The sequence below is a fragment of the Musca vetustissima genome, unplaced genomic scaffold (genome assembly GCF_032173495.1).
Source record: "Musca vetustissima isolate MV318-11 ecotype Yass unplaced genomic scaffold, APGP_CSIRO_Mvet_v1 utg133470, whole genome shotgun sequence".
Classification (NCBI taxonomy): domain Eukaryota; kingdom Metazoa; phylum Arthropoda; class Insecta; order Diptera; family Muscidae; genus Musca; species Musca vetustissima.
Window position 1 is genome coordinate 24,904 of NW_026883333.1, and position 9,994 is coordinate 34,897.

The window sequence follows — 9,994 nt, forward strand, 5'->3', positions numbered from 1 at the left end:
GCACTGATTTTCACGATACTTAACACACGTCATTCTAGACTCAACTCAGTACGATATGCCAAATTCCGTGCAAATCGAAATAAATTTTGGGGCTTTGGTCCAGCATTTACATAAAATCGAACAAAAATATATATAAGACCTATATCGAAATCTGAACCGATTTCAACAAAACTTATCACGCACCATTTTTTTTTTCTCAACAGCATTCGCTATGGAAAATTTTGTCCCAATCGGACAAATATTGGGAGTTTGGTGCATCATTCACAAAAAATCGGACTAATATGGGAGCTATATCTAAATTTGAACCGATTTTAACTAAACTTCGCAGACATCAGTCTGCACCTAATTCAGTACTCTGTGCAAAATTTTGTCACAATTGGACAAATATTCAGAGTTTTGTGCATCATTCATAAAAATTCGGACGAAACTATAAATGGGAGCTATATCTACATCTGAACCGATTTTAACAAAACTTCGCATACATTAGTTTGGACCTAATTCAATACTCTGTGCAAAATTTTGTGCCAATTGTGACAAATATTGGGAGTTTGGTGCATCATTTACATAAAATCGGACGAAACTATATATGTGGGAGCTATATCTACATCTGAACCGATTTTAACAAAACTTCGCATACATTAGTTTGGACCTAATTCAATACTCTTTGCAAAATTTTGTCCCAATCGGACAAATATTGGGAGTTTGGTGTATCATTCACAACAAATCGGACGACTATATATATGGGAGCTATATCTAAATCTGAACCGATTTTCTCCAATTACAATAGGGTTCGTCCTTGGGCCAAATAAGTGAGCTATGTCAAATTTCATCTAAATCGGATCATAAATGCGACCTGTACTTTGATAACAAAAATACATGGACGGACGGACGGACATGCATAAATCGACTCAGAAAGTGATTCTATGCATATTCTCAAAAGGAACCATGTGTCTATCTCGTTTCCTTTTGCCTGTTACAAACATATGCACAAAGCCACAATACCCTGTACCACAGTGTGGTGAAGGGTATAAAAATATTTCAAAAGATCGGTCGAGGCGTGATCCCACACAAAATTCAGGTTTATTATACACTAAACCTGAATTTTGTGGGGGGGGGGCGGGAGGGATGTACCAGGGATGATGAACCTATTTATCCCACTAGGTGGAAAAGTACCCTGTGTAAAGTTCTATCGCTAACGGAGAAATATTTATTGTCTTTAGTGCAACATTTACATAAAATCGGTCGAATCTGTATATGGAAGCTATATCGAAATCTGAACCGATTTTAACGAAACTTTACACACATCACTCTAGATTCAATTCACTACGCTATGCCAAATTTCGTGCAAATCGAAAGAAATATAGGGGCCGATATCAACGAAATTTAGAACACATCATTCTAGACTTAATTCAGTACGCTATGCAAGGGTATAACGCGGCATTAAATGGCTAGCAGTCAGTGTACCTACTGTATTTGGAGACTTCTTGATACATGGAAGCTTCAACTAGTATTAGGACGACCTTATTTTCTAAATTTTTAAATAAAAACCTCAAAATTGGAATACAATCTGCTCTTTCCAGAAGTGTGTCAACCAAGACCCCCTTGACTAGGGCCTCAGCCTAATGGCAAACTTTGATGCGGCAAAAATGTACCTCATCGAAATATTGGTTTTAGGCCCCAATGTTTCTGTGGACCAAATTCGTTTCAATCAATTTGGAGTCCAAATGTCCAAATGTTCGGTATATCAAATTTCATTCAAATTTTTCATTTGGTAATATACATAAATCATGCTTGTATATGGGACCATTTGGTCGACTCCTTCTGGTACAAAAACTAAATTTTGAAAATGTCTGAAGCCAATATCAAGTTAATGGAAAAATGTCCGATTTGATTCAAACCTTGCAAATCGTAATATTTTTCCAAGCCCACATTAAAATGTAAGTTGGATGTATAGGGCAACCTCATCAGGATCTTAAAGTGTCGATTTATAAAGAAGATTTTGTTTCAGGGACTATCTGGATTATTTAATGAATATGTATTCAATTTATTCATCTAACCTTGACACAAAAGTTTTTCATGGACTGTCTAGTCTTTTGTAGAGGATTTCGAATAAGGTCTTTCAAGGTTGTCTGATGAGAAAAAAGTGTTTGCAAATAATTTTCCTCACAATAATCCACTGCTTTATAGTCAATAATTACATTTCTGTAGCGCCATTCAAATATGCCTCTTTCAAATCTTGCAATAATTGAAGACCTACGAGACAAGAAAAAAAATAAGTGAAATGCCATTGGATGAAAAAATAGGTCTTACTTGATGGTTCGTTTCTTGGCAATTTCCCATAAATTTGATCTTCATATCCCCTGGTTTCTCAGCACCATCATATTATGCCTTTTTGATTTTGGATGATTCTAATTACCAGGTTTACAGCTGGCAGTGGCAAGATTTTGAATAATTATTTTTCAGTGTTGGGTTTTAAAGAATTGGTTTGCAAAAGACAGAAGATCTGAACAGGTCATCCAAAACGTTTCTGTAAAGCCAAAGACTTCCATTAACTTTTTGGATTACATTTCGACTTGGAGTGGGTCTACAATATAATAAAATAGGAAATATTTTTAATACAAGACAGGTCTAAAAAGAAATATATGACAATTTTTGATTAAATTAGTCTTCTTCAGCGTATAAAAATACAAATCGATTAGGAGAAGTTACAATGAATTGGATATTAAGAATGTATGACACTTGAATATCGAATAACATTTTTTGTTAAAATATCTAAAGGATTTTATTTTTACATTCCTTGGGTATTTCTAAGAAGATTGAATAACATTTTGTAAAAGTTGCTAAATGATTTTTTTATAATTCTTGGGTATTTCTATAAAAAAAAAATAATGGCATAGAGGACACATTTTTTGTGGATAAAAATTAAAATGTTTACATATATATATATATATATAAATAAAAAAATATATATAAATATATAAATACAAATAAACTTAAATTAGAAAAAAAAACTTTTTTAAATTTCAGGATTTTTATAAAAAACCATTAAGGAAAGTAGTAAAGTCGGACGGGGCCGACTATATGATACCCTTCACCACTTTGGGTATATTCAACAGATGAATCCTAACAGACGTCGCATTTTTAAAGGACCATTAAAATGAAATTGGATCAATTGGATCATTTGCTCAGATATGGAAGCTATATCTAAATCAGAACCGATTTTCAGGAAACTTAACACACATCATTCTACACCTAATTCATAACGCTGTGCCGAATTTCGAGCAAATCGAAAGATATATAGGGACTTTGGTGCACCATTTACATTAAATCGGACGAAATTATATATGGGAGCTATATCTAAATCTGAACCAATTTTCAGGAAACTTAACACACATCATTCTATACCTAATTCATTACGCTGTGCCAAATTTCGTGCAAATCGGGAGATATATAGGGACTTTGGTGCACCATTTACATTAAATCGGACGAAAATATATGTGGGAGCTATATCTAAATCTGAATCGATTTTTCCCAATTTCAATAGGGTTCGTCCTTGGGCCAAATAAGTGACTTATACTTTGTTAACAAAAATACATGGATGGACGGACGGACATGCATAAATCGACTCAGAAAGTGATTCTGTGCATATTCTCAAAAGGAACCGTGGGTTAATCTCGTTTCCTTATGCCTGTTACAAACATATGCACAAAGACATAATACCCTGTACCACAGTGTGGTGAAGGGTATAAAAAAAAATTTATATGACACTTGAAGATAGAATAAAATTTTTTTAAAAAAAAATTTTAATGGCATTTTTTTAAAAATTTACAAACATTTTAAAAAAAAAAAAAAAAAAAAAAAAAAAAAAAAACAACAAAATCATATTATGGAATAGAGTAGAAATAATTGTTGGAAAAAGTATATAAGAATATTAAAATATTTTGAATAAATTAAAAAACAAAATAATAAGTAAATAAATTTAAATAAAAAAAAAAACATTTTTTTTTTAAGTTCAGAAATTTTATTACATAATAAAAAATGGGTTTGGAAAAAAATATTCAAATGAAACATAGTGTAATATATTTTCTTAATATATAAAAATGATATTAAAAAAATCAAATCAAACAGAAATTCAAAAAGAGAACAAAAAACGAACAGATTTGTTGTTATACAAAAAATAACAGAGATGATAAAAAAGCATGAATTTATAAAAAATAACTCTATCAAAATCGTCAAAAAAAAACAAAAAAAAAAATTAACATAATTTATAAGAGAAGAAAAAAAAAACATAACAACATATTTAATGTAAAATTGTGTTATATATTTATTAATTTATTATAATGGAAATTATATTATTTTCATTTATATTATTTATTGATTCATAAAAATTAAAAATATTTTTTTATGATATATATATATATATATATATATATATATATATAAAATATATTTCATTTGCTTTTAATATTAAATACATAAATGTATTTTCAGATGTTACGATATTATTTGTAACCAAAAAAAAAAAAAAAGAAAAAAAAAATAAACTAAAAAATAGTTATGTTTTTCATTTCAAATCCTTGTTTGGTATTTCAAAAAACATAAAAAAATGTTTACTATTTTCATTTTGTGTAATTTTTCTCATTACAATATTAATTTTTTCTTCACTTTCATTCCACATATTGCTGTTTTTTTCTTATCTTGTATTTGTTACTTTTCATTCTTTTTGTTTCATATATAAAAACGGGGAATTTATAATTATATAAAAAAGTTTTGTTCCTTTTTCCAAGAGTTTCAATTAAGTTTTTTTTCTGTTACTTATAGAAGGGGGGTTTTATCATTAATTACATTGTTTGTTTCAGTGTTTAAGTTTTGTTTTTTGTAATAATGCTATTAAATTTATTTTTATTTGAATTGCGGGTCCATTTTTTATGTTCAGCTATTCTTTTCGGCGAATCCTCGATTTAATGGAATTTACGCTTCTTGCCCCCTTTCTTTTTGCCTTTACCCGATTTGGCTTTTCGTTTTTTGCCACCCAGGGAATCACCACGTAAGGCAGCATCACGGCTAATTTCGCCCAAGATTTCATCGCCCAATGTACCTGGAATTAATAAAAAAGAAAAATTAGATTCAAATGTTTGAAATAATTTTTTTCCAAGGCCTAGCCAAACCGTAGATTTCTTAAATAATTCATTCCAAAGACTAGACAAGGCGTAGATTTTTAAAATATTTTTTCCAAGGCGTAGGTGTGGAGTAGGGGATGATAGATACCATGCAACGGTTCTGATTGGCTTTAACATGGCTAACACCAGGCTTATCTTGGTCCCTCTTTCATCTCAATTGGGGACACTGACCTCCCCGCGGTGTCAACTGGGGTAGCTATTTTTATCACCCAATGAAATAGTGAGCTGATATGTGCCGCGAGATCACCCATAAGAACTATAAAAAAATGGGTTGAGGCGTCGGGTTAGTTGCCCAAACTCGGAAAACCCCTCCTACTATGAAAAAACAAAGAAAAAGAAAAATACCACCACCCCCATGTTTACGACCCCCGCAAACGTATAAAGGACCACAATCTGCGAATCTGCAATTGGAATGTGCGCGCCTTGTACAGAGTTTTCGCTTTGGCGGATGTACTCAAGAAGTTCAAAGCCGATATTATTGCATTACAGGAAATGCAATGGAAAGGGACTGGCGTAAATAAATCAGATGATTACGACTTGTATTATAGCTGCCATGAAACAAGACATGAATTTGTCGGCGGATTTATGGTTAACAGGAGAATAAAAGGCCTCGTCTTCAGATTCACTCCAGTAGATGAGCGAATTGCTATAATCCGTATAAAAGCGAAGTTCTTCTAAAACAGTCTCGTTTGCGCCCATGCTCCGACCGAAGACAAAGACAAGCAGACCAAAGACATATTTTGTGAGCGCCTAGCAACAGCATAGCCCTGGCCATGACATTAAAAATTCTGCTAGGAGATTTTAATGTAAAAATCGGAAGGGAAAATATCTTTGGCCCCACCGTCGGAAAATTCAGCCTCAATGAAGAAACTTCAGACAACGGCATGAGATTGATTGACTTCGCGGCAGCAAAAAACATGGTGACTAGTAGCACCAGATTCAAGCATCTCGATATACACAAGGTCACTTGGATTTCTCCCGATCGAACAACGAAAAATCAAATTGACCCTATTGTGATAGACGGAAGGCATTCATCCAGTGTATTAGACGTTCGATCGATTTGAGAAGTGAATATCGATTCGAACCACTATCTTGTAACAGCCAAGGTTCGCACTCGTCTTAATGTTACAGCAAAGGTGCGATCTAACACAACACGGTAACTCGTCATCGAAAAGCTGCAAACATAACAGGTAGCCGAGCTCTACTCCGCTCAACTTACCCACCTGCTTGACGAAAGCACTTCTTGTCCCAGAAAATAGTATAGAAGTACAATGGCAAAGAATTGTCCACTTCCTACAAAATGCAGCAAAAGGAACACTTGGGTACCAAAAACCACCACCAAGAGACCCATGGTACGATCAGGAGTGTCGTAATGCTACTGGCGTGAAAAACGCAGCGTATAGGGCAACCCCGAAGACAGTAGCAACACGTAATATGGTGGAGAATTATCGGGAGAAAAGGAGAGAGGAGAAACGTATTTTCAGAAACTAAAGAAGAAATAACAAGAAAAACGTGAGCGTGGGCAAATCGATATGTACAGGAGTCAGAATGAAGTCCAGAAATTTTACCAACGAGTAAAACACCAAACCGAAGGCTTTGGTGCTGGCACATTCTCCTGTAGAGATGAAGAAGGAAACCTGGTGACATACAGACAGCGTGCAGTATGTCACCAGCTGATTAGTACAAGTTGCTAGAGGAATGCTTGCCCAATGATTGGGACCTCAGCATCCTGTGTCCCGTGCACAAAAAAGGATACATATTGTCTTATGTGCCAACTATAGAGGGATAAGTCTCCTTCCCATCGCATATAAAGTGCTATCCAGCGTACTGTGTGAACGACTGAAGCCAATGGTCAACGACATTATTGAACCATACCAATGCGGCTTCAGACCTGGCAAGTCCACCATTGGCCAGCTTTTCACTCTGCGCCAAATCCTGGAAAAAATCCACAAAAAACACATCGACACATTCGTCGACTATAAAGCCGCATTCGACAGCCCTATCCGTTCAGAGGTGTTTAAAGCCATGTCAGCGTTTGGCATTCCTGCAAAATTAATACGGCTATGCAGGATAACTTTAACTGGTACAAGATCAGCAATTAATGTCGGAAAGAACCTCTCGGAGCCCTTTAATACCGAACGAGCATTCAGACAAGGTGACAGTTTGTCGTGTGATCTTTTTAACTTCCTGCTGGAAATGGTCATACGAGAGGCAAAAGTGACCAGAAATGACATCGGCCTACGCCGATGACATCGATATAATAGGTCGAACATTGCGAGCGGTAACATCCACCTTTGAACAAATTGAGTAGGAGTCTGCCAAAGTGGTTCTGGCAGTAAACGGCTAGAAGACCAACCTGATGGAATCAATACGCAAGACGTCCAGTAGGCTCGGACCAACTGTGGAACTTGAGAACTACAGCTTCGAGGTACTCAAAGATTTTATATACCATAAATAAAACGAATGACATCAGTTTTGAAATTCGGAGAAGGATAGTGATGGCCAATCGATGCTACTATGGACTGAGTAAATAATTCGAAAGCCAGGCCACCTCCCGCCAGACCAAACTCACACTCTACATGACGCTGATACTACCCGTGCTATTATATGGATCTGAATCATGGGTACTTGCGAAAGCAGTTGAGGCAGCTCTTGAAGTGTTTGAGAGAAAAATTCTCCGAAAGATCTAGGTGCCGATCTGCGTTGACGGTGAATATCGCCGTCGAATGAACCATAAGTTGTACCAGCTATTCTCGGACATCGACATTGTTAGACATATTGAGCTGCAGCGACTACGTTGGCTAGGTCATGTTGTGAGAATGGATGAAGATGCCCCAGATGCCATGAAGGCATATAAAAGCGAACCAGCTGATGGTTCAGGCAGAAGGGGAAGTCCACGAATATGATGGAAACATTAAGTCGAAGACAACATTGTCGAAAATGGTCTTTTAAATTGGAAAAACTGCGCAAAAGACTGACTCGCCTGGAAATCTTTTCTAAGCTCGGCTTATGGAACAAAAGTTCTGTCACAAGCCAGCCAAGTATGTAAGTAAGTAAGGTAAGGCTACGCCTCTAGCCTAGCTAAGGCGTAGATTTTTTAAATATTTTTTTTCTGAGGCCTTACCCAATGTTGTTAATTTCCTATTACGATGCTTTTCAGCTTTGGTCACAGGCAGACGTGTTAAATAGGCTTCTTCATATTCCTGCTTCTCCTTTTGGGCTCGAGACAATATCTGTTGGGCCCGTGAACCGGAAGAAATTTCTGTAGGTGCATCCAAATATTCCTCTTTCAAATCTTCCATCATGGAGGACCTAAGAGACCAGAAAAAAACAATTAGCATAGTGAACAAGCAGGAAACAAATTGGACTTACGTGATGGCCCGTTTCTTGGCCCTTTCTAGCAATTTCTTTTCCTTATCCTCGGGTTTCTCATCACCATCATAGTAGACCGGTTTAATTTTGGGTGGCACATAAATGCCTGGTTTACCGGCGGTGGCACCCTTTTTGGGTTTCTTAACACCCTGTTCATCGTCCACCTCTTCATCAGATTCGGAAGCACTGTCATCATCGTCTTCATCCTCATCGCCATCGGCATTTGCATTAGTTAACATATTTTCAGGATTTGGCTGGAATGAAATGAATGAAAAATCCAATTAAAATCTGACTCAAAATAATTATCGTACCGCAACTCACCTTATATAAAATTGGATCTGTTGTTGAGGAAACACCTGTGGTTGCGGTTTTCACCAATTTATCTATTTGATATCTCAGTTTATAATCTATGGGTCGTATCTTTTCCAGAACGGTACGAATTTCAATCAGACGTTCTATTGAAGGATCACCTTCAATTGTTTCACCGGAACATTTGCGTAGCACAACATAGGTCAAATTTATGAGATAATCGAGTAGCATATGATATTTGACTTCGAGAAAACTGAGCCCGTATTCTGTGGTCAGTTCGCCACGTTTGACTCGCTGCAACATGCCCTCAACCAAATCGGTAACCTGTTTCACATTGCTATTCATTTCACCCAACAGCTGTATGGCCTGGGGGATGTCCTGTTGTTCTTGGACTTCACAGTCGTAATCGAGAGCCTGGAAGAAATACAAAAATATTGGAATTAGATTTTAGGGTTTTAAAATTTTTATAAGATTTTAAAAGAAATATTAAAAAAAATTGTTTCTGGATAAAGAAAGGTGTAGCTTTTTTGTAGTTTTTTTTTAAATTATTTTTTTAAGGGCTATCTAAGGCGTAGATTTTTAAATTAAGTTTTTCATAGGCCTAACCTATGAAATCCCTAACCTATAGGGATTGCCAACCCTATGCCTGGGTAGACGTGTGTTTAGTTTGCAGCTGATCGCAAAATTGTTTTTTCCTTAAATAAAGACCCAGGGCTCCGTGAAATGAAGAGTTTGCAACAAATGGAACCGCTGATGACTTACAAAATCTCTCAAAGAAACTGGATTATTTTACTGCAACCCATCAGAAAGAATTAAATTCTATTAGAGCTGCTTTTGACAACATGAATGCAGAACAGTTGACGTCCTGCCTCACTGATTTCAAGGCTGATATCTTAAAGTGCCATGAGAAAGTTACTGCTGTTGTAGAATCTGTTGCTGCCATTGAAAATGAAAATAAAGCTTTAAAATCGGAAAATAATGCTTTGCACCCATCGCAGGTTAAATCATGCAGATTTTTTGATTAGTGTTTTTTTGAAATATTTTTTTTTCGGAGGTCTATTTAAGCGTAGATTTTTTATATAATTTTTTCTGAGGTCTATCTATGGCGTAGATTTTTTATATAATTTTTTCAG

General features: G+C 35.6%; 1 protein-coding gene across 1 annotated transcript; it reads right to left on the minus strand.

Annotated features, from left to right (window-relative positions):
• Positions 1–4,961: 4,961 nt before the first annotated feature.
• Positions 4,962–9,275, minus strand: LOC133330200 (neuroguidin-like; the record flags this gene model as incomplete). The annotated part of the gene is made up of 4 exons (XM_061538664.1): positions 4,962–5,098; positions 8,305–8,492; positions 8,553–8,806; positions 8,874–9,275. Coding segments are annotated over 4 exons (981 nt in total), but the record flags the coding sequence as incomplete, so codon positions are not given.
• Between the last annotated feature and the right edge of the window lie 719 nt (positions 9,276–9,994).